At 61.3% G+C, this 23,737-nt stretch overlaps 4 protein-coding genes across 4 annotated transcripts; 2 read left to right on the forward strand and 2 right to left on the reverse strand.

The window, feature by feature from the left end:
* Positions 1 to 5,850: 5,850 nt before the first annotated feature.
* On the forward strand, positions 5,851 to 6,288 carry LOC136996558 (claw keratin-like). The gene has a single exon (XM_067317450.1). It carries the CDS (start codon positions 5,851 to 5,853, stop codon positions 6,286 to 6,288), a length of 438 nt encoding a protein of 145 aa, XP_067173551.1.
* A 2,886-nt stretch (positions 6,289 to 9,174) lies between these two features.
* LOC136996557 (claw keratin-like) lies at positions 9,175 to 9,612 on the reverse strand. Its single transcript, XM_067317449.1, has one exon. It carries the CDS (start codon positions 9,610 to 9,612, stop codon positions 9,175 to 9,177), a length of 438 nt encoding a protein of 145 aa, XP_067173550.1.
* Positions 9,613 to 11,537: 1,925 nt separating this feature from the next.
* On the forward strand, positions 11,538 to 11,975 carry LOC136996560 (claw keratin-like). Its single transcript, XM_067317453.1, has one exon. It carries the CDS (start codon positions 11,538 to 11,540, stop codon positions 11,973 to 11,975), a length of 438 nt encoding a protein of 145 aa, XP_067173554.1.
* A 2,888-nt stretch (positions 11,976 to 14,863) lies between these two features.
* LOC136996559 (claw keratin-like) lies at positions 14,864 to 15,301 on the reverse strand. Its single transcript, XM_067317452.1, has one exon. It carries the CDS (start codon positions 15,299 to 15,301, stop codon positions 14,864 to 14,866), a length of 438 nt encoding a protein of 145 aa, XP_067173553.1.
* Positions 15,302 to 23,737: the final 8,436 nt, after the last annotated feature.

The following is a 23,737-nucleotide window of genomic DNA, read 5'->3' on the forward strand; positions in this document are numbered from 1 at the left end:
TGCGCCAGAGCCTCTCGTGGTGCCCATGGGCACAATCCGCGAGCAGCGCGAGGCGTTTAGTGCTCCGGCGTTGCGCTGCTGAGCCCGGGCTCTGCCTTTGGTCTCGCAGCTTCCCCTGCCAAGCCGAAGGATGTCCTGCTCCCGCCTTGTCCGCCTTGTCTCCCTACGGGGTGGCCGCCCCGGCCCCGGTGGCTGATGCCTACAACGAGCCCTGCGTGCAGCAGTTGCCCTGACTCCACCGTGGTGATCCAGCCCCCGCCCACAGTGCTCACCTTACCTGGACCCATCCTCAGCTCCTTCCCGCAGCACAGCGCATCAGCTCGGTGGGAGCCCCTGTTGTTGGAGGGGGGCTACGGTGGCACCTTTTGAGGCTTTGGAGGCCTTGGAGGTGGCTTTGGAGGCCTTGGAGGTGGCTTTGGAGGCCTTGGAGGCGGCTTTGGAGGCCTTGGAGGCTTTGGGGGGTTCCGGCCGCCTTGGGGGCTTCGGGGGGCTCTGGGGGCTTTGGGAGCTGTGGTTCCAGGGGCCTGGGCCTTGGCCGCCGCTACCTCGGCGGCAGCTGCGGACCCCTGCTAAGCCCCACACTTGGCACGGCCACACACCAAGCACGGGCTCCCGAAATCCACCGGCACCTCCCGAGCCCTGGCACCCAGCAAGGCCTCACTCCCGCATGAGTGACAGCGCAGCTGAGTGCCGGTGCCTCCTCCTGCGGCAGAAGTGGTGCTCGTTGCTGCTCTACACCTCTGCAACGGAGAGCGTGGCCTCGCCGTGGCCAGGACCCTGCTCTTCCCACGTGCCTACCTCCCTTGGGAGCTGCAATAAAAGCTATGTTGCATCGCAATGTTGGCGCCTGGTGGTCCTTCCTCCTTCCCCACCTGCCCGCAGCCCCAGCCCAGACTCCTTTGGGCTCTCCCAGCTCGCACAGCATCACGCCTGGGGCCTGGGGGCACCTTGCTTGGTGCATCATAACTGCCGCTCGCCCCTGTAGCTGGGCCACGGAGAGCACATCTCGTGAGCTGCCCCCCGTCACCCAGCAGCACTGAACCGCCCGCTGTGTTTCTAAGTGCCACTTTGCACGCGCCAAAGGGTTGTGGGCATTGTGCAGAAGCTCTTGGAAATGCCCTGCACAGCCAGCACGGGTGTTTGTTCCTGCCCTTCATGGGCTGGTAAAGAGTCCCCCTCAGAGGTCAGGGGAAATGGGGAAAGCATCTTTGCCTGCTTGGGGCTGCTGCTGAGCACCAGCCGTCCTGCTCTGCCTGCACGGGTGTCGGAGGCTTGCAGAAGGGTTACCGAGACATATCCACGTCTCCCCAGATTCCCTTCCGGTTGGGGAATTTGGGCTTTGAGGGATCCTGCTTCCTCTCAACGACCCTGGAAAGCGCAGGGCATCCCGTGTCGCAAAGCAGTGATGCACTTCGCTCCTAAGAGGGAAGCAGCACTACGTTTATTGCAGTAAGACAGCGACTTAACAAAGTTCAATCGTAAATAAGAACGATGTAATGAGGTTCGATTGCAAGGTTCACTCTCAGTTATTTACTGCGTGAAGGACAGGGTCAGATGCGTGTGCAACGGAGACCCTGCCGTTGAGTCACGAGGTTCAGACTGGACCCCCTTGCTTTCTAAACTCCTTCGGAGAGGAGCCAAGGTGCGGCTGAATCAGCCCTAGTCTCAGACTTGGTCAGCGGTTTATGTCTAAGGGATTATGTGTGCAATTAGTCAGAGATATAACTCAGCAAAGTTTCGTGAAGTTCACAAAAGTTCAGCATGCTGTTAATCACTTTGCGAGGATCTGTCGCGGTAAGGAATCTCTCAACACCTCGAGGGGAACCTGGAGAGGCGTCCCTGCTCAAGGGGAGGTTCTGCAGTGCAGCCCGCTGCGAAGCAGGAGAGCTCAAGGGGCTCTGGGCTGCCCCCTATTTATGGGGGGGAGATGATTGACTCATAGTCATATTTGCATACTAGACGGGCCTTAGCTGGCGCATGCTCAACCAGCCCCTACATACGTGCTGTTTACAGGGAGGTCAGGTTGAGGGGGAGAGAGCACATCATGTTGGTGGGGGGGGGGGGAAAGGAGCACACCGTCACATCCCGTCACCTGCGAGGGCAGAAACTCTGAGCAAGAGGTTGACGTGAATATGGCCCGGAGGGCCTCTCCTTCCTCAATGCTCTTAGCATCATGCAATGCTAGTGCTGCATGGTGCCTTGCACAGAGACGGTGGCTACCAGGGGAAGAGTCAAAGGAGCAGGGCAGCACATTGGTGCCTGTTGGGGAGTTCATGTGAAAAATGCTTCATGCACGATTGTGAAGAGAGAGAAAGGGCAAAAAGGAGCCAAATGGCAAAGCCAGGCATGGCTCTATTCCACATGCGCCCATCCCGCTCCTGCGCCCGAGCTGAAGTTCTCCTGTATCCTTTTTCCCTTTGGAGGTTCCTTTCCAGGTGTCCTGCCCCAGCAGAGCCATGTCCCCAGGGCTGGAGTTGGGCACTACAGGGGAAAGCAGGGAAGAGCTTTCTGCTGGAGCGGTGGGGCAAAAGAAGAGCTCAAGGGAGATCTTGGATCAGCAGAAGGAGGAGGAGGAAGGAAAGCTGAAGGAGCTTGAGGAAAGGTTGGTGGTGTGTGGCGGGTGGTTGGGCACCCTCTCCCCTACGGGAGCCATTTCCTCAGCAGAGGTTCTGCCTGGGGCCTTTGGCCTTGGGGTGGCTCTGGCTGGGTGCACCAGCCCCGTGGCCCTGGGGGTGGACGCAGCCCATGGGAACAGGGGTGTGAAAGGGCACCAAGTGGCCTGTGGTGCCCAATACCTCTCCTTGGGCTTGGTGTGGGGGAGCCAAGCTGGGAAGAAAAGGGGGAGAGAAAAGAGTGAAAAGGCGTTTGCAGAAGGAGCCACATGCGTCCTGCGCTGTGGGAGGACCGTCCCGTGGAGGGACGTGCTGCAGAAGGGGCATCCGGGGGGCGCGAGGCAGCTCCCACAGGTTGCCCTAACGAGGCATCACTGTGGGAGCTGGGTGTGAGCAGCCAAACGAGCCCCCACCTGGCTGGGGCTGGGGCTGGGGCCAGGATGGGAAGAAGGAAGGAGGAAGAACCCACCAGAGGCCAACGTTGCGATGCGACACAGGTTTTATTGCAGCTCCCAAGGGAGGAGGCACACGGGGAAAGAGCACGGTGTGTGGCCACGGCAAGGCCACAGGTCTCCGTGTAGAGGTGCGGAGTGCAACCAGCACCAGCCGTGCCGCAGGAGGAGGCACCCGGCGCTTGGCTACGCTGTCACTGGGCAGCGCAGCTGGGAGCGCAGCTGAAGCGGGGCAGGAGGACACTCCCGGCGGGCTCTGTCCGGGCATGAGGCAGTCGAGCACAGTCGCGAGCTGAGCTGGGGAGCCGAGCGGAGCAGGAGCCCTTGCTGGGTGCCAGGGCTCGGGAGGTGCCGGTGGATTTTCGGGAGCTGTCCTTGGTGTGTGGCCGTGCCAAGTGTGGGGCTCTAGCAGGGTCCGCAGCTGCACGCCGACGGTAGCAGCGGCCGGCCAAGGCCCAGGCCCCTGGAACCACAGCTCCCAAGCCCCCAGAGCCCCCCGAAGGCCCCCAAGGCGGCCGGAACCCCCAAAGCCTTCCAAGGCCTCCAAAGCCACCTCCAAGGCCTCCAAAGCGGCCTCCAAGGCCTCCAAAGCCACCTCCAAGGCCTCCAAAAGCCTCCAAAGGTGCCACCGTAGCCCCCTCCAACAACAGGGGCTCCCACCGAGACTGACGCCGCTTGTGCTGCGGGAAGGAGACTGAGGATGGGTCCAGGTAAGGTGAGCACTGTGGGCGGGGGCTGGATCACCACGGTGGAGTCAGGGACACTGCTGCACGCAGGGCTCGTTGTAGGCATCAGCCACCGGGGCCGGGCGGCCACCCCGTAGGGAGACAAGGCGGACAAGGCGGAGCAGGACATCCTTCGGCTTGGCAGGGAAGCTGCGAGACAAGCAGAGCCCGGGCTCAGCGCAACGCCGGAGCACTAACGCCTCGCGCTGCTCGCGGATTGTGCCCATGGGCACCACGAGAGGCTCTGGCGCATCTCGGCAGCCACAGCAAACAGCAGGCGCCACACTGGACGTGCCCCTGGAGACCCACTTTCCCTCCTTGAGCGCTCCCAGCTACAAACTAGCACAGAGGAGAGAGGAAAAGCACCCTCGTCCAACCCAGAGGGAAAGTCCCAGAGCACCCAGAAGAGGTGGCTGCACCGCTCCGCTCAACACATTGCATCTAAGCCCTGGGACTTCCAGCAGCCCTCCTTCCCGTAGCTCTCCAGGAGCAACCACCCCATCCAAAAACGGTGACATTATCTAAAGCGGTGGTGGGGCACACAGCAAGCAATACACCAGAGAAGTCAGTGCTGAGAAAGGAAGGAGGCAGAGAAGGTTTGGACTTACTGCGTTGAGGAAGAGAGTTCAAGTGGAGGCAGCTGGATAGAGGGCTGCAAAGCCCGCAGCTCTTTTATACCTGTTGCGGAGGCCCCGGGCAGCGAGCAGAGGGCGGTTGCGGAAGCCCCAGTTAATCCGGACCGTAAAGCGGGTCACACATCATGCATCAGCTAACGATGCGGGGCAATTCTGCCTCTCCGCGTTGGGGGACACGTAATGACACGAAAGACAAGAGGCTCTCATAGCTGACAATAGCAGCAATAAAGCCCAACTGGTTCCTCAAATCGCAGCCGAGAGCGTCTGTACCAGGCCCCCCCATGCAGACGGGCTGTGCCTGTGCCGAGCGCAATGCCCCTGCTCTTTGCAACGGCCCTCCAGCGGTCCTGCATCCCTGCGTTGGGGACAGGCAGGGAGACGGGGGAGACTTGGCGGTGCCCATGTGCCCCAGCGCCACGTGCCCCAGCCTCACTGGCGCCGGGGGATGGCGGGCACTTGAGGGCCACACCCGGCAGTCGGCATTGTGTCTCCATTTCCATGACCTCCGAGCACCTCTGTTTACAGCCCATAAACGGGGCTAATAACACACGTGCTGCGTGCACCCAGCATTTACAAGTGCGTCTGCAAGACGCCCATTGCTCTTTTACGTGTTCAAAGTGGGGGATTAGGAACATATCGGGGTTTTTTGCTATTGTCGGCTATTACAGCGTGTCTGTCTTTCATGTCATTATGTGTCACGGCTTTGCCCTCCCGGCACCAGCCTTGCTCTCCGAGGCATGTTTGCCTGGCTGGTCCTCAGCGCAGTGGGGCAGAATTGCCCCGTGTCGTTAGCTGATGCATGACGGCGTGCCCGCTTTACGGCCGGATTAACTGAGGCTTCCGCAACCGCCCTCTGCTCGCTGCCCGGGCCTCCGCAACAGTATAAAAGAGCTGCGGGCTTTGCAGCCCTCTATCCAGCTGCCTCCACTTGAACTCCTTCCTCAACGCAGTAAGTCCAAACCTTCTCTGCCTCCTTCCTTTCTCAGCACTGACTTCTCTGGTGTATTGCTTGCTGTGTGCCCCACCACCGCTTTAGATAATGTCACCGTTTTGGATGGGGTGGTGCTCCTGGAGAGCTACGGGAAGGAGGGCTGCTGGAAGTCCCAGGGCTTAGATGCAATGTGTTGAGCGGAGCGGTGCAGCCACCTCTTCTGGGTGCTCTGGGACTTTCCCTCTGGGTTGGACGAGGGTGCTTTTCCTCTCTCCTCTGTGCTAGTTTGTAGCTGGGAGCGCTCAAGGAGGGAAAGTGGTCTCCAGGGGGCACGTCCAGTGTGGCGCCTGCTGTTGCTGTGGCTGCCGAGATGCGCCAGAGCCTCTCGTGGTGCCCATGGGCACAATCCGCGAGCAGCGCGAGGCGTTAGTGCTCCGGCGTTGCGCTGAGCCCGGGCTCTGCCTTGTCTCGCAGCTTCCCCTGCCAAGCCGAAGGATGTCCTGCTCCGCCTTGTCCGCCTTGTCTCCCTACGGGGTGGCCGCCCCGGCCCCGGTGGCTGATGCCTACAACGAGCCCTGCGTGCAGCAGTGCCCTGACTCCACCGTGGTGATCCAGCCCCCGCCCACAGTGCTCACCTTACCTGGACCCATCCTCAGCTCCTTCCCGCAGCACAGCGGCATCAGCTCGGTGGGAGCCCCTGTTGTTGGAGGGGGCTACGGTGGCACCTTTGGAGGCTTTGGAGGCCTTGGAGGTGGCTTTGGAGGCCTTGGAGGTGGCTTTGGAGGCCTTGGAGGCGGCTTTGGAGGCCTTGGAGGCTTTGGGGGTTCCGGCCGCCTTGGGGGCTTCGGGGGCTCTGGGGGCTTTGGGAGCTGTGGTTCCAGGGGCCTGGGCCTTGGCCGCCGCTACCTCGGCGGCAGCTGCGGACCCTGCTAAGCCCCACACTTGGCACGGCCACACACCAAGCACGGCTCCCGAAATCCACCGGCACCTCCCGAGCCCTGGCACCCAGCAAGGCCTCACTCCCGCATGAGTGACAGCGCAGCTGAGTGCCGGGGTGCCTCCTCCTGCGGCAGAAGTGGTGCTCGTTGCTGCTCTACACCTCTGCACGGAGAGCGTGGCCTCGCCGTGGCCAGGACCCTGCTCTTCCCCACGTGCCTCCTCCCTTGGGAGCTGCAATAAAAGCTATGTTGCATCGCAATGTTGGCGCCTGGTGGTCCTTCCTCCTTCCCCACCTGCCCGCAGCCCCAGCCCAGACTCCTTTGGGCTCTCCCAGCTCGCACAGCATCACGCCTGGGGCCTGGGGGCACCTTGCTTGGTGCATCATAACTGCCGCTCGCCCTGTAGCTGGGCCACGGAGAGCACATCTCGTGAGCTGCCCCCCGTCACCCAGCAGCACTGAACCGCCCGCTGTGTTTCTAAGTCCCACTTTGCACGCGCCAAAGGGTTGTGGGCATTGTGCAGAAGCTCTTGGAAATGCCCTGCACAGCCAGCACGGGTGTTTGTTCCTGCCCTTCATGGGCTGGTAAAGAGTCCCCCTCAGAGGTCAGGGGAAATGGGGAAAGCATCTTTGCCTGCTTGGGGCTGCTGCTGAGCACCAGCCGTCCTGCTCTGCCTGCACGGGTGTCGGAGGCTTGCAGAAGGGTTACCGAGACATATCCACGTCTCCCCAGATTCCCTTCCGGTTGGGGAATTTGGGCTTTGAGGGATCCTGCTTCCTCTCAACGACCCTGGAAAGCGCAGGGGCATCCCGTGTCGCAAAAGCAGTGATGCACTTCGCTCCTAAGAGGGAAGCAGCACTACGTTTATTGCAGTAAGACAGCGACTTAACAAAGTTCAATCGTAAATAAGAACGATGTAATGAGGTTCGATTGGCAAGGTTCACTCAGTTATTTACTGCGTGAAGGACAGGGTCAGATGCGTGTGCAACGGAGACCCTGCCGTTGAGTCACGAGGTTCAGACTGGACCCCCTTGCTTTCTAAACTCCTTCGGAGAGGAGCCAAGGTGCGGCTGAATCCAGCCCTAGTCTCAGACTTGGTCAGCGGTTTATGTCTAAGGGATTATGTGTGCAATTAGTCAGAGATATAACTCAGCAAAGTTTCGTGAAGTTCGCAAAAGTTCAGCATGCTGTTAATCACTTTGCGAGGATCTGTCGCGGGTAAGGAATCTCTCAACCTCGAGGGGTAACCTGGAGAGGCGTCCCTGCTCAAGGGGAGGTTCTGCAGTGCAGCCCGCTGCGAAGCAGGAGAGCTCAAGGGGCTCTGGGCTGCCCCCTATTTATGGGGGGGAGATGATTGACTCATAGTCATATTTGCATACTAGACGGGCCTTAGCTGGCGCATGCTCAACCAGCCCCTACATACGTGCTGTTTACAGGGAGGTCAGGTTGAGGGGGAGAGAGCACATCAGTGTTGGGGGGGGGGGGGAAAGGAGCACACCGTCACATCCCGTCACCTGCGAGGGCAGAAACTCTGAGCAAGAGGTTGACGTGAATATGGCCCGGAGGGCCCTTCCTTCCTCAATGCTCTTAGCATCATGCAATGCTAGTGCTGCATGGTGCCTTGCACAGAGACGGTGGCTACCAGGGGAAGAGTCAAAGGAGCAGGGCAGCACACTGGTGCCTGTTGGGGAGTTCATGAAAAATGCTTCATGCACGATTGTGAAGAGAGAGAAAGGGCAAAAAGGAGCCAAATGGCAAAGCCAGGCATGGCTCTATTCCACATGCGCCCATCCCGCTCCTGCACCCGAGCTGAAGTTCTCCTGTATCCTTTTTCCCTTTGGGAGGTTTCCTTTCCAGGTGTCCTGCCCCAGCAGAGCCATGTCCCCAGGGCTGGAGTTGGGCACTACAGGGGAAATGCAGGGAAGAGCTTCTGCTGGAGCGGTGGGGCAAAAGATGAGCTCAAGGGAGATCTTGGATCAGCAGAAGGAGGAGGAGGAAGGAAGCTGAAGGAGCTTGAGGAAAGGTTGGTGGTGTGTGGCGGTGGTTGGGCACCCTCTCCCCTACGGAGCCATTTCCTCAGCAGAGGTTCTGCCTGGGGCCTTTGGCCTTGGGGTGGCTCTGGCTGGGTGCACCAGCCCCGTGGCCCTGGGGGTGGACGCAGCCCATGGGAACAGGGGTGAAAGGGCACCAAGTGGCCTGTGGTGCCCAATACCTCTCCTTGGGCTTGGTGTGGGGGAGCCCAAGCTGGGAAGAAAAGGGGGAGAGAAAAGAGTGAAAAGGCGTTGCAGAAGGAGCCACATGCGTCCTGCGCTGTGGGCGACCGTCCCGTGGAGGGACGTGCTGCAGAAGGGGCATCCGGGGGGCGCGAGGCAGCTCCCACAGGTTGCCCTAACGAGGCATCACTGTGGGAGCTGGGTGTGAGCAGCCAAACGAGCCCCCACCTGGCTGGGGCTGGGGCTGGGGCCAGGATGGGAAGAAGGAAGGAGGAAGAACCACCAGAGGCCAACATTGCGATGCGACACAGGTTTTATTGCAGCTCCCAAGGGAGGAGGCACACGGGGAAGAGCACGGTGTGTGGCCACGGCAAGGCCACGGTCTCCGTGTAGAGGTGCGGAGTGCAACCCAGCACCAGCCGTGCCGCAGGAGGAGGCACCCGGCGCTTGGCTACGCTGTCACTGGGCAGCGCAGCTGGGAGCGCAGCTGAAGCGGGGCAGGAGGACACTCCCGGCGGGCTCTGTCCGGGCATGAGGCAGTCGAGCACAGTCGCGAGCTGAGCTGGGGAGCCGAGCGGAGCAGGAGCCCTTGCTGGGTGCCAGGGCTCGGGAGGTGCCGGTGGATTTCGGGAGCTGTCCTTGGTGTGTGGCCGTGCCAAGTGTGGGGCTTAGCAGGGTCCGCAGCTGCCGCCGAGGTAGCGGCGGCCAAGGCCCAGGCCCCTGGAACCACAGCTCCCAAAGCCCCCAGAGCCCCCGAAGCCCCCAAGGCGGCCGGAACCCCCAAAGCCTCCAAGGCCTCCAAAGCCACCTCCAAGGCCTCCAAAGCGGCCTCCAAGGCCTCCAAAGCCACCTCCAAGGCCTCCAAAGCCTCCAAAGGTGCCACCGTAGCCCCCTCCAACAACAGGGGCTCCCACCGAGCTGACGCCGCTGTGCTGCGGGAAGGAGCTGAGGATGGGTCCAGGTAAGGTGAGCACTGTGGGCGGGGGCTGGATCACCACGGTGGAGTCAGGGCACTGCTGCACGCAGGGCTCGTTGTAGGCATCAGCCACCGGGGCCGGGGCGGCCACCCCGTAGGGAGACAAGGCGGACAAGGCGGAGCAGGACATCCTTCGGCTTGGCAGGGGAAGCTGCGAGACAAGGCAGAGCCCGGGCTCAGCGCAACGCCGGAGCACTAACGCCTCGCGCTGCTCGCGGATTGTGCCCATGGGCACCACGAGAGGCTCTGGCGCATCTCGGCAGCCACAGCAACAGCAGGCGCCACACTGGACGTGCCCCTGGAGACCACTTTCCCTCCTTGAGCGCTCCCAGCTACAAACTAGCACAGAGGAGAGAGGAAAAGCACCCTCGTCCAACCCAGAGGGAAAGTCCCAGAGCACCCAGAAGAGGTGGCTGCACCGCTCCGCTCAACACATTGCATCTAAGCCCTGGGACTTCCAGCAGCCCTCCTTCCCGTAGCTCTCCAGGAGCACCACCCCATCCAAAACGGTGACATTATCTAAAGCGGTGGTGGGGCACACAGCAAGCAATACACCAGAGAAGTCAGTGCTGAGAAAGGAAGGAGGCAGAGAAGGTTTGGACTTACTGCGTTGAGGAAGGAGTTCAAGTGGAGGCAGCTGGATAGAGGGCTGCAAAGCCCGCAGCTCTTTTATACCTGTTGCGGAGGCCCCGGGCAGCGAGCAGAGGGCGGTTGCGGAAGCCCCAGTTAATCCGGCCGTAAAGCGGGCACACATCATGCATCAGCTAACGATGCGGGGCAATTCTGCCTCTCCGCGTTGGGGACACGTAATGACACGAAAGACAAGAGGCTCTCATAGCTGACAATAGCAGCAATAAAGCCCAACTGGTTCCTCAAATCGCAGCCGAGAGCGTCTGTACCAGGCCCCCCATGCAGACGGGCTGTGCCTGTGCCGAGCGCAATGCCCCTGCTCTTTGCACGGCCCTCCAGCGGTCCTGGCATCCCGCGTTGGGGACAGGCAGGGAGACGGGGGAGACTTGGCGGTGCCCATGTGCCCCAGCGCCACGTGCCCCAGCCCTCACTGGCGCCGGGGGATGGCGGGCACTTGAGGGCCACCCCGGCAGTCCGGCATTGTGTCTCCATTTCCCATGACCTCCCGGCACCTCTGTTTACCAGCCCATAAAACGGGGCTAATAACACACGTGCTGCGTGCACCCAGCATTTACAAGTGCGTCTGCAAGACGCCCATTGCTCTTTTACGTGTTCAAAGTGGGGGATTAGGAACATATCGGGGTTTATTGCTATTGTCGGCTATTACAGCGTGTTGTCTTTCATGTCATTATGTGTCACGGCTTTGCCCTCCCGGCACCGCCTTGCTCTCCGAGGCATGTTTGCCTGGCTGGTCCTCAGCGCAGTGGGGCAGAATTGCCCCGTGTCGTTAGCTGATGCATGACGCGTGCCCGCTTTACGGCCGGATTAACTGAGGCTTCCGCAACCGCCCTCTGCTCGCTGCCCGGGGCCTCCGCAACAGGTATAAAAGAGCTGCGGGCTTTGCAGCCCTCTATCCAGCTGCCTCCACTTGAACTCCTTCCTCAACGCAGTAAGTCCAAACCTTCTCTGCCTCCTTCCTTTCTCAGCACTGACTTCTCTGGTGTATTGCTTGCTGTGTGCCCCACCACCGCTTTAGATAATGTCACCGTTTTGGATGGGGTGGTGCTCCTGGAGAGCTACGGGAAGGAGGGCTGCTGGAAGTCCCAGGGCTTAGATGCAATGTGTTGAGCGGAGCGGTGCAGCCACCTCTTCTGGGTGCTCTGGGACTTTCCCTCTGGGTTGGACGAGGGTGCTTTTCCTCTCTCCTCTGTGCTAGTTTGTAGCTGGGAGCGCTCAAGGAGGGAAAGTGGTCTCCAGGGGCACGTCCAGTGTGGCGCCTGCTGTTGCTGTGGCTGCCGAGATGCGCCAGAGCCTCTCGTGGTGCCCATGGGCACAATCCGCGAGCAGCGCGAGGCGTTAGTGCTCCGGCGTTGCGCTGAGCCCGGGCTCTGCCTTGTCTCGCAGCTTCCCCTGCCAAGCCGAAGGATGTCCTGCTCCGCCTTGTCCGCCTTGTCTCCCTACGGGGTGGCCGCCCCGGCCCCGGTGGCTGATGCCTACAACGAGCCCTGCGTGCAGCAGTGCCCTGACTCCACCGTGGTGATCCAGCCCCCGCCCACAGTGCTCACCTTACCTGGACCCATCCTCAGCTCCTTCCCGCAGCACAGCGGCATCAGCTCGGTGGGAGCCCCTGTTGTTGGAGGGGGCTACGGTGGCACCTTTGGAGGCTTTGGAGGCCTTGGAGGTGGCTTTGGAGGCCTTGGAGGTGGCTTTGGAGGCCTTGGAGGCGGCTTTGGAGGCCTTGGAGGCTTTGGGGGTTCCGGCCGCCTTGGGGGCTTCGGGGGCTCTGGGGGCTTTGGGAGCTGTGGTTCCAGGGGCCTGGGCCTTGGCCGCCGCTACCTCGGCGGCAGCTGCGGACCCTGCTAAGCCCCACACTTGGCACGGCCACACACCAAGCACGGCTCCCGAAATCCACCGGCACCTCCCGAGCCCTGGCACCCAGCAAGGCCTCACTCCCGCATGAGTGACAGCGCAGCTGAGTGCCGGGTGCCTCCTCCTGCGGCAGAAGTGGTGCTCGTTGCTGCTCTACACCTCTGCACGGAGAGCGTGGCCTCGCCGTGGCCAGGACCCTGCTCTTCCCCACGTGCCTCCTCCCTTGGGAGCTGCAATAAAAGCTATGTTGCATCGCAATGTTGGCGCCTGGTGGTCCTTCCTCCTTCCCCACCTGCCCGCAGCCCCAGCCCAGACTCCTTTGGGCTCTCCCAGCTCGCACAGCATCACGCCTGGGGCCTGGGGGCACCTTGCTTGGTGCATCATAACTGCCGCTCGCCCTGTAGCTGGGCCACGGAGAGCACATCTCGTGAGCTGCCCCCCGTCACCCAGCAGCACTGAACCGCCCGCTGTGTTTCTAAGTCCCACTTTGCACGCGCCAAAGGGTTGTGGGCATTGTGCAGAAGCTCTTGGAAATGCCCTGCACAGCCAGCACGGGTGTTTGTTCCTGCCCTTCATGGGCTGGTAAAGAGTCCCCCTCAGAGGTCAGGGGAAATGGGGAAAGCATCTTTGCCTGCTTGGGGCTGCTGCTGAGCACCAGCCGTCCTGCTCTGCCTGCACGGGTGTCGGAGGCTTGCAGAAGGGTTACCGAGACATATCCACGTCTCCCCAGATTCCCTTCCGGTTGGGGAATTTGGGCTTTGAGGGATCCTGCTTCCTCTCAACGACCCTGGAAAGCGCAGGGGCATCCCGTGTCGCAAAAGCAGTGATGCACTTCGCTCCTAAGAGGGAAGCAGCACTACGTTTATTGCAGTAAGACAGCGACTTAACAAAGTTCAATCGTAAATAAGAACGATGTAATGAGGTTCGATTGGCAAGGTTCACTCAGTTATTTACTGCGTGAAGGACAGGGTCAGATGCGTGTGCAACGGAGACCCTGCCGTTGAGTCACGAGGTTCAGACTGGACCCCCTTGCTTTCTAAACTCCTTCGGAGAGGAGCCAAGGTGCGGCTGAATCCAGCCCTAGTCTCAGACTTGGTCAGCGGTTTATGTCTAAGGGATTATGTGTGCAATTAGTCAGAGATATAACTCAGCAAAGTTTCGTGAAGTTCGCAAAAGTTCAGCATGCTGTTAATCACTTTGCGAGGATCTGTCGCGGGTAAGGAATCTCTCAACCTCGAGGGGTAACCTGGAGAGGCGTCCCTGCTCAAGGGGAGGTTCTGCAGTGCAGCCCGCTGCGAAGCAGGAGAGCTCAAGGGGCTCTGGGCTGCCCCCTATTTATGGGGGGGAGATGATTGACTCATAGTCATATTTGCATACTAGACGGGCCTTAGCTGGCGCATGCTCAACCAGCCCCTACATACGTGCTGTTTACAGGGAGGTCAGGTTGAGGGGGAGAGAGCACATCAGTGTTGGGGGGGGGGGGGGGAAAGGAGCACACCGTCACATCCCGTCACCTGCGAGGGCAGAAACTCTGAGCAAGAGGTTGACGTGAATATGGCCCGGAGGGCCCTTCCTTCCTCAATGCTCTTAGCATCATGCAATGCTAGTGCTGCATGGTGCCTTGCACAGAGACGGTGGCTACCAGGGGAAGAGTCAAAGGAGCAGGGCAGCACACTGGTGCCTGTTGGGGAGTTCATGAAAAATGCTTCATGCACGATTGTGAAGAGAGAGAAAGGGCAAAAAGGAGCCAAATGGCAAAGCCAGGCATGGCTCTATTCCACATGCGCCCATCCCGCTCCTGCACCCGAGCTGAAGTTCTCCTGTATCCTTTTTCCCTTTGGGAGGTTTCCTTTCCAGGTGTCCTGCCCCAGCAGAGCCATGTCCCCAGGGCTGGAGTTGGGCACTACAGGGGAAATGCAGGGAAGAGCTTCTGCTGGAGCGGTGGGGCAAAAGATGAGCTCAAGGGAGATCTTGGATCAGCAGAAGGAGGAGGAGGAAGGAAGCTGAAGGAGCTTGAGGAAAGGTTGGTGGTGTGTGGCGGTGGTTGGGCACCCTCTCCCCTACGGAGCCATTTCCTCAGCAGAGGTTCTGCCTGGGGCCTTTGGCCTTGGGGTGGCTCTGGCTGGGTGCACCAGCCCCGTGGCCCTGGGGGTGGACGCAGCCCATGGGAACAGGGGTGAAAGGGCACCAAGTGGCCTGTGGTGCCCAATACCTCTCCTTGGGCTTGGTGTGGGGGAGCCCAAGCTGGGAAGAAAAGGGGGAGAGAAAAGAGTGAAAAGGCGTTGCAGAAGGAGCCACATGCGTCCTGCGCTGTGGGCGACCGTCCCGTGGAGGGACGTGCTGCAGAAGGGGCATCCGGGGGGGCGCGAGGCAGCTCCCACAGGTTGCCCTAACGAGGCATCACTGTGGGAGCTGGGTGTGAGCAGCCAAACGAGCCCCCACCTGGCTGGGGCTGGGGCTGGGGCCAGGATGGGAAGAAGGAAGGAGGAAGAACCACCAGAGGCCAACGTTGCGATGCGACACAGGTTTTATTGCAGCTCCCAAGGGAGGAGGCACACGGGGAAGAGCACGGTGTGTGGCCACGGCGAGGCCACGGTCTCCGTGCAGAGGTGCGGAGTGCAACCCAGCACCAGCCGTGCCGCAGGAGGAGGCACCCGGCGCTTGGCTACGCTGTCACTGGGCAGCGCAGCTGGGAGCGCAGCTGAAGCGGGGCAGGAGGACACTCCCGGCGGGCTCTGTCCGGGCATGAGGCAGTCGAGCACAGTCGCGAGCTGAGCTGGGGAGCCGAGCGGAGCAGGAGCCCTTGCTGGGTGCCAGGGCTCGGGAGGTGCCGGTGGATTTCGGGAGCTGTCCTTGGTGTGTGGCCGTGCCAAGTGTGGGGCTTAGCAGGGTCCGCAGCTGCCGCCGAGGTAGCGGCGGCCAAGGCCCAGGCCCCTGGAACCACAGCTCCCAAAGCCCCCAGAGCCCCCGAAGCCCCCAAGGCGGCCGGAACCCCCAAAGCCTCCAAGGCCTCCAAAGCCGCCTCCAAGGCCTCCAAAGCCACCTCCAAGGCCTCCAAAGCCACCTCCAAGGCCTCCAAAGCCTCCAAAGGTGCCACCGTAGCCCCCTCCAACAACAGGGGCTCCCACCGAGCTGACGCCGCTGTGCTGCGGGAAGGAGCTGAGGATGGGTCCAGGTAAGGTGAGCACTGTGGGCGGGGGCTGGATCACCACGGTGGAGTCAGGGCACTGCTGCACGCAGGGCTCGTTGTAGGCATCAGCCACCGGGGCCGGGGCGGCCACCCCGTAGGGAGACAAGGCGGACAAGGCGGAGCAGGACATCCTTCGGCTTGGCAGGGGAAGCTGCGAGACAAGGCAGAGCCCGGGCTCAGCGCAACGCCGGAGCACTAATGCCTCGCGCTGCTCGCGGATTGTGCCCATGGGCACCACGAGAGGCTCTGGCGCATCTCGGCAGCCACAGCAACAGCAGGCGCCACACTGGACGTGCCCCTGGAGACCACTTTCCCTCCTTGAGCGCTCCCAGCTACAAACTAGCACAGAGGAGAGAGGAAAAGCACCCTCGTCCAACCCAGAGGGAAAGTCCCAGAGCACCCAGAAGAGGTGGCTGCACCGCTCCGCTCAACCCATTGCATCTAAGCCCTGGGACTTCCAGCAGCCCTCCTTCCCGTAGCTCTCCAGGAGCACCACCCCATCCAAAACGGTGACATTATCTAAAGCGGTGGTGGGGCACACAGCAAGCAATACACCAGAGAAGTCAGTGCTGAGAAAGGAAGGAGGCAGAGAAGGTTTGGACTTACTGCGTTGAGGAAGGAGTTCAAGTGGAGGCAGCTGGATAGAGGGCTGCAAAGCCCGCAGCTCTTTTATACCTGTTGCGGAGGCCCCGGGCAGCGAGCAGAGGGCGGTTGCGGAAGCCCCAGTTAATCCGGCCGTAAAGCGGGCACACATCATGCATCAGCTAACGATGCGGGGCAATTCTGCCTCTCCGCGTTGGGGACACGTAATGACACGAAAGACAAGAGGCTCTCATAGCTGACAATAGCAGCAATAAAGCCCAACTGGTTCCTCAAATCGCAGCCGAGAGCGTCTGTACCAGGCCCCCCATGCAGACGGGCTGTGCCTGTGCTGAGCGCAATGCCCCTGCTCTTTGCACGGCCCTCCAGCGGTCCTGGCATCCCGCGTTGGGGACAGGCAGGGAGACGGGGGAGACTTGGCGGTGCCCATGTGCCCCAGCGCCACGTGCCCCAGCCCTCACTGGCGCCGGGGGATGGCGGGCACTTGAGGGCCACCCCGGCAGTCCGGCATTGTGTCTCCATTTCCCATGACCTCCCGGCACCTCTGTTTACCAGCCCATAAAACGGGGCTAATAACACACGTGCTGCGTGCACCCAGCATTTACAAGTGCGTCTGCAAGACGCCCATTACTCTTTTACGTGTTCAAAGTGGGGGATTAGGAACATATCGGGGTTTATTGCTATTGTCGGCTATTACAGCGTGTTGTCTTTCATGTCATTATGTGTCACGGCTTTGCCCTCCCGGCACCGCCTTGCTCTCCGAGGCATGTTTGCCTGGCTGGTCCTCAGCGCAGTGGGGCAGAATTGCCCCGTGTCGTTAGCTGATGCATGACGCGTGCCCGCTTTACGGCCGGATTAACTGAGGCTTCCGCAACTGCCCTCTGCTCGCTGCCCGGGGCCTCCGCAACAGGTATAAAAGAGCTGCGGGCTTTGCAGCCCTCTATCCAGCTGCCTCCACTTGAACTCCTTCCTCAACGCAGTAAGTCCAAACCTTCTCTGCCTCCTTCCTTTCTCAGCACTGACTTCTCTGGTGTATTGCTTGCTGTGTGCCCCACCACCGCTTTAGATAATGTCACCGTTTTGGATGGGGTGGTGCTCCTGGAGAGCTACGGGAAGGAGGGCTGCTGGAAGTCCCAGGGCTTAGATGCAATGGGTTGAGCGGAGCGGTGCAGCCACCTCTTCTGGGTGCTCTGGGACTTTCCCTCTGGGTTGGACGAGGGTGCTTTTCCTCTCTCCTCTGTGCTAGTTTGTAGCTGGGAGCGCTCAAGGAGGGAAAGTGGTCTCCAGGGGCACGTCCAGTGTGGCGCCTGCTGTTGCTGTGGCTGCCGAGATGCGCCAGAGCCTCTCGTGGTGCCCATGGGCACAATCCGCGAGCAGCGCGAGGCATTAGTGCTCCGGCGTTGCGCTGAGCCCGGGCTCTGCCTTGTCTCGCAGCTTCCCCTGCCAAGCCGAAGGATGTCCTGCTCCGCCTTGTCCGCCTTGTCTCCCTACGGGGTGGCCGCCCCGGCCCCGGTGGCTGATGCCTACAACGAGCCCTGCGTGCAGCAGTGCCCTGACTCCACCGTGGTGATCCAGCCCCCGCCCACAGTGCTCACCTTACCTGGACCCATCCTCAGCTCCTTCCCGCAGCACAGCGGCGTCAGCTCGGTGGGAGCCCCTGTTGTTGGAGGGGGCTACGGTGGCACCTTTGGAGGCTTTGGAGGCCTTGGAGGTGGCTTTGGAGGCCTTGGAGGCGGCTTTGGAGGCCTTGGAGGCTTTGGGGGTTCCGGCCGCCTTGGGGGCTTCGGGGGCTCTGGGGGCTTTGGGAGCTGTGGTTCCAGGGGCCTGGGCCTTGGCCGCCGCTACCTCGGCGGCAGCTGCGGACCCTGCTAAGCCCCACACTTGGCACGGCCACACACCAAGCACGGCTCCCGAAATCCACCGGCACCTCCCGAGCCCTGGCACCCAGCAAGGCCTCACTCCCGCATGAGTGACAGCGCAGCTGAGTGCCGGGTGCCTCCTCCTGCGGCAGAAGTGGTGCTCGTTGCTGCTCTACACCTCTGCACGGAGAGCGTGGCCTCGCCGTGGCCAGGACCCTGCTCTTCCCCACGTGCCTCCTCCCTTGGGAGCTGCAATAAAAGCTATGTTGCATCGCAATGTTGGCGCCTGGTGGTCCTTCCTCCTTCCCCACCTGCCCGCAGCCCCAGCCCAGACTCCTTTGGGCTCTCCCAGCTCGCACAGCATCACGCCTGGGGCCTGGGGGCACCTTGCTTGGTGCATCATAACTGCCGCTCGCCCTGTAGCTGGGCCACGGAGAGCACATCTCGTGAGCTGCCCCCCGTCACCCAGCAGCACTGAACCGCCCGCTGTGTTTCTAAGTCCCACTTTGCACGCGCCAAAGGGTTGTGGGCATTGTGCAGAAGCTCTTGGAAATGCCCTGCACAGCCAGCACGGGTGTTTGTTCCTGCCCTTCATGGGCTGGTAAAGAGTCCCCCTCAGAGGTCAGGGAAATGGGGAAAGCATCTTGCCTGCTTGGGGCTGCTGCTGAGCACCAGCCGTCCTGCTCTGCCTGCACGGGTGTCGGAGGCTTGCAGAAGGGTTACCGAGACATATCCACGTCTCCCCAGATTCCTTCCGGTTGGGGAATTTGGGCTTTGAGGGATCCTGCTTCCTCTCAACGACCCTGGAAAGCGCAGGGGCATCCCGTGTCGCAAAAGCAGTGATGCACTTCGCTCCTAAGAGGGAAGCAGCACTACGTTTATTGCAGTAAGACAGCGACTTAACAAAGTTCAATCGTAAATAGAACGATGTAATGAGGTTCGATTGGCAAGGTTCACTCAGTTATTTACTGCGTGAAGGACAGGGTCAGATGCGTGTGCAACGGAGACCCTGCCGTTGAGTCACGAGGTTCAGACTGGACCCCTTGCTTTCTAAACTCCTTCGGAGAGGAGCCAAGGTGCGCTGAATCCAAGCCCTAGTCTCAGACTTGGTCAGCGGTTTATGTCTAAGGGATTATGTGTGCAATTAGTCAGAGATATAACTCAGCAAAGTTTCGTGAAGTTCGCAAAAGTTCAGCATGCTGTTAATCACTTTGCGAGGATCTGTCGCGGGTAAGGAATCTCTCAACCTCGAGGGTAACCTGGAGAGGCGTCCCTGCTCAAGGGAGGTTCTGCAGTGCAGCCCGCTGCGAAGCAGGAGAGCTCAAGGGGCTCTGGGCTGCCCCTATTTATGGGGGGAGATGATTGACTCATAGTCATATTTGCATACTAGACGGGCCTTAGCTGGCGCATGCTCAACCAGCCCCTACATACGTGCTGTTTACAGGGAGGTCAGGTTGAGGGGGAGAGAGCACATCAGTGTTGGTGGGGGGGGGGAAAGGAGCACACCGTCACATCCCGTCACCTGCGAGGCAGAAACTCTGAGCAAGAGGTTGACGTGAATATGGCCCGGAGGGCCCTTCCTTCCTCAATGCTCTTAGCATCATGCAATGCTAGTGCTGCATGGTGCCTTGCACAGAGACGGTGGCTACCAGGGGAAGAGTCAAAGGAGCAGGGCAGCACAATGGTGCCTGTTGGGGAGTTCATGAAAAATGCTTCATGCACGATTGTGAAGAGAGAGAAAGGCAAAAAGGAGCCAAATGGCAAAGCCAGGCATGGCTCTATTCCACATGCGCCCATCCCGCTCCTGCGCCCTGAGCTGAAGTTCTCCTGTATCCTTTTTCCCTTTGGGAGGTTTCCTTTCCAGGTGTCCTGCCCCAGCAGAGCCATGTCCCCAGGGCTGGAGTTGGGCACTACAGGGGAAATGCAGGAAGAGCTTCTGCTGGAGCGGTGGGGCAAAAGATGAGCTCAAGGGAGATCTTGGATCAGCAGAAGGAGGAGGAGGAAGGAAGCTGAAGGAGCTTGAGGAAAGGTTGGTGGTGTGTGGCGGTGGGTTGGGGCACCCTCTCCCCTACGGAGCCATTTCCTCAGCAGAGGTTCTGCCTGGGGCCTTTGGCCTTGGGGTGGCTCTGGCTGGGTGCACCAGCCCCGTGGCCCTGGGGGTGGACGCAGCCCATGGGAACAGGGGTGAAAGGGCACCAAGTGGCCTGTGGTGCCCAATACCTCTCCTTGGGCTTGGTGTGGGGGAGCCCAAGCTGGGAAGAAAAGGGGGAGAGAAAAGAGTGAAAAGGCGTTGCAGAAGGAGCCACATGCGTCCTGCGCTGTGGGCGACCGTCCCGTGGAGGGACGTGCTGCAGAAGGGGCATCCGGGGGGCGCGAGGCAGCTCCCACAGGTTGCCCTAACGAGGCATCACTGTGGGAGCTGGGTGTGAGCAGCCAAACGAGCCCCCACCTGGCTGGGCTGGGGCTGGGCCAGGATGGGAAGAAGGAAGGAGGAAGAACCACCAGAGGCCAACGTTGCGATGCGACACAGGTTTTATTGCAGCTCCCAAGGGAGGAGGCACACGGGGAAGAGCACGGTGTGTGGCCACGGCAGAGGCCACGGTCTCCGTGCAGAGGTGCGGAGTGCAACCCAGCACCAGCCGTGCCGCAGGAGGAGGCACCCGGCGCTTGGCTACGCTGTCACTGGGCAGCGCAGCTGGGAGCGCAGCTGAAGCGGGGCAGGAGGACACTCCCGGCGGGCTCTGTCCGGGCATGAGGCAGGTCGAGCACAGTCGCGAGCTGAGCTGGGGAGCCGAGCGGAGCAGGAGCCCTTGCTGGGTGCCAGGCTCGGGAGGTGCCCGGTGGATTTCGGGGAGCTGTCCTTGTGTGTGGCCGTGCCAAGTGTGGGGCTTAGCAGGGTCCGCAGCTGCCGCCGAGGTAGCGGCGGCCAAGGCCCAGGCCCCTGGAACCACAGCTCCCAAAGGCCCCCCAGAGCCCCCGAAGCCCCCAAGGCGCCGGAACCCCCAAAGCCTCCAAGGCCTCCAAAGCCACCTCCAAGGCCTCCAAAGCCACCTCCAAGGCCTCCAAAGCCACCCAAGGCTCCAAAGCCTCCAAGGTGCCACCGTAGCCCCCTCCAACAACAGGGGCTCCCACCGAGCTGACGCTGGTGTGCTGCGGGAAGGAGCTGAGGATGGGTCCAGGTAAGGTGAGCACTGTGGGCGGGGGGCTGGATCACCACGGTGGAGTCAGGGCACTGCTGCACGCAGGGCTCGTTGTAGGCATCAGCCACCGGGGCCGGGGCGGCCACCCCGTAGGGAGACAAGGCGGACAAGGCGGAGCAGGACATCCTTCGGCTTGGCAGGGGAAGCTGCGAGACAAGGCAGAGCCCCGGGCTCAGCGCAACGCCGGAGCACTAATGCCTCGCGCTGCTCGCGGATTGTGCCCATGGGCACCACGAGAGGCTCTGGCGCATCTCGGCAGCCACAGCAACAGCAGGCGCCACACTGGACGTGCCCTGGAGACCACTTTCCCTCCTTGAGCGCTCCCAGCTACAAACTAGCACAGAGGAGAGAGGAAAAGCACCCTCGTCCAACCCAGAGGAAAGTCCCAGAGCACCAGAAGAGGTGCTGCACCGCTCCGCTCAACACATTGCATCTAAGCCCTGGGACTTCCAGCAGCCCTCCTTCCCGTAGCTCTCCAGGAGCACCACCCCATCCAAAACGGTGACATTATCTAAAGCGGTGGTGGGGCACACAGCAAGCAATACACCAGAGAAGTCAGTGCTGAGAAAGGAAGGAGGCAGAGAAGGTTTGGACTTTACTGCGTTGAGGAAGGAGTTCAAGTGGAGGCAGCTGGATAGAGGGCTGCAAAGCCCGCAGCTCTTTTATACCTGTTGCGGAGGCCCCGGGCAGCGAGCAGAGGGCGGTTGCGGAAGCCTCAGTTAATCCGGCCGTAAAGCGGGCACGCGTCATGCATCAGCTAACGACACGGGGCAATTCTGCCCACTGCGCTGAGGACCAGCCAGGCAAACATGCCTCGGAGAGCAAGTGCGGTGCCGGGAGGGCAAAGCCGTGACACATAATGACATGAAAGACAACACGCTGTAATAGCCGACAATAGCAATAAACCCCGATATGTTCCTAATCCCCCACTTTGAACACGTAAAAGAGTAATGGGCGTCTTGCAGACGCACTTGTAAATGCTGGGTGCACGCAGCACGTGTGTTATTAGCCCCCATTTTATGGGCTGGTAAACAGAGGTGCCGGGAGGTCATGGGAAATGGAGACACAATGCCGGACTGCCCCGGGGTGGCCCTCAAGTGCCCCGCCATCCCCCGGCGCCAGTGAGGGCTGGGGCACGTGGCGCTGGGCACATGGGCACCGCCAAGTCTCCCCGTCTCCCTGCCTGTCCCCAACGCGGGATGCCAGGACCGCTGGAGGGCCGTGCAAAGAGCAGGGGCATTGCGCTCGGCACAGGCACAGCCCGTCTGCATGGGGGGCCTGGTACAGACGCTCTCGGCTGCGATTTGAGGAACCAGTTGGGCTTTATTGCTGCTATTGTCAGCTATGAGAGCCTCTTGTCTTTCGTGTCATTACGTGTCCCCAACGCGGAGAGGCAGAATTGCCCCGCATCGTTAGCTGATGCATGATGTGTGCCCGCTTTACGGCCGGATTAACTGGGAGATAGGCTTCGCAACCGCCCTCTGCTCGCTGCCGGGGCCTCCGCAACAGGTATAAAAGAGCTGCGGGCCTTTGCAGCCCTCTATCCAGCTGCCTCCACTTGAACTCCTTCCTCAACGCAGCTAAGTCCAAACCTTCTCTGCCTCCTTCCTTTCTCAGCACTGACTTCTCTGGTGTATTGCTTGCTGTGTGCCCCACCACCGCTTTAGATAATGTCACCGTTTTGGATGGGGTGGTGCTCCTGGAGAGCTACGGGAAGGAGGGCTGCTGGAAGTCCCAGGGCTTAGATGCAATGGTTGAGCGGAGCGGTGCAGCCACCTCTTCTGGGTGCTCTGGGACTTTCCCTCTGGGTTGGGACGAGGGGTGCTTTTCCTCTCTCCTCTGTGCTAGTTTGTAGCTGGGAGCGCTCAAGGAGGGGAAGTGGTCTCCAGGGGCACGTCCAGTGTGGCGCCTGCTGTTGCTGTGGCTGCCGAGATGCGCCAGAGCCTCCTCGTGGTGCCCATGGGCACAATCCGCGAGCAGCGCGAGGCATTAGTGCTCCGGCGGTTGCGCTGAAGCCCGGGCTCTGCCTTGTCTCTGCAGCTTCCCCTGCCAAGCCGAAGGAAGTCCTGCTCCGCCTTGTCCGCCTTGTCTCCCTACGGGGTGGCCGCCCCGGCCCCGGTGGCTGATGCCTACAACGAGCCCTGCGTGCAGCAGTGCCCTGACTCCACCGTGGTGATCCAGCCCCCGCCCACAGTGCTCACCTTACCTGGACCCATCCTCAGCTCCTTCCCGCAGCACAGCGGCATCAGCTCGGTGGGAGCCCCTGTTGTTGGAGGGGGCTACGGTGGCACCTTTGGAGGCTTTGAGGCCTTGGAGGTGGCTTTGGAGGCCTTGGAGGTGGCTTTGGAGGCCTTGGAGGCAGCTTTGGAGGCCTTGGAGGCTTTGGGGGTTCCGGCCGCCTTGGGGCTTCGGGGGCTCTGGGGGCTTTGGGAGCTGTGGTTCCAGGGGCCTGGGCCTTGGCCGCCGCTACCTCGGCGGCAGCTGCGGACCCTGCTAAGCCCCACACTTGGCACGGCCACACACCAAGCACGGCTCCCGAAATACTCCCGAAATCCACCGGCACCTCCCGAGCCCTGGCACCCAGCAAGGCCTCACTCCCGCATGAGTGACAGCGCAGCTGAGTGCCGGGTGCCTCCTCCTGCGGCAGAAGTGGTGCTCGTTGCTGCTCTACACCTCTGCACGGAGAGCGTGGCCTCGCCGTGGCCAGGACCCTGCTCTTCCCCACGTGCCTCCTCCCTTGGGAGCTGCAATAAAAGCTATGTTGCATCGCAATGTTGGCGCCTGGTGGTCCTTCCTCCTTCCCCACCTGCCCGCAGCCCCAGCCCAGACTCCTTTGGGCTCTCCCAGCTCGCACAGCATCACGCCTGGGGCCTGGGGGCACCTTGCTTGGTGCATCATAACTGCCGC

The sequence above is a fragment of the Apteryx mantelli genome, unplaced genomic scaffold (genome assembly GCF_036417845.1).
Source record: "Apteryx mantelli isolate bAptMan1 unplaced genomic scaffold, bAptMan1.hap1 HAP1_SCAFFOLD_407, whole genome shotgun sequence".
Taxonomy (NCBI): domain Eukaryota; kingdom Metazoa; phylum Chordata; class Aves; order Apterygiformes; family Apterygidae; genus Apteryx; species Apteryx mantelli.

Coding starts and splice junctions, on each gene's coding strand:
- LOC136996558 (XM_067317450.1), top strand. CDS start 5,851: ATGTCCTGCTCCGCCTTGTCCGCCTTGTCTCCCTACGGGGTGGCCGCC.
- LOC136996557 (XM_067317449.1), bottom strand. CDS start 9,612: ATGTCCTGCTCCGCCTTGTCCGCCTTGTCTCCCTACGGGGTGGCCGCC.
- LOC136996560 (XM_067317453.1), top strand. CDS start 11,538: ATGTCCTGCTCCGCCTTGTCCGCCTTGTCTCCCTACGGGGTGGCCGCC.
- LOC136996559 (XM_067317452.1), bottom strand. CDS start 15,301: ATGTCCTGCTCCGCCTTGTCCGCCTTGTCTCCCTACGGGGTGGCCGCC.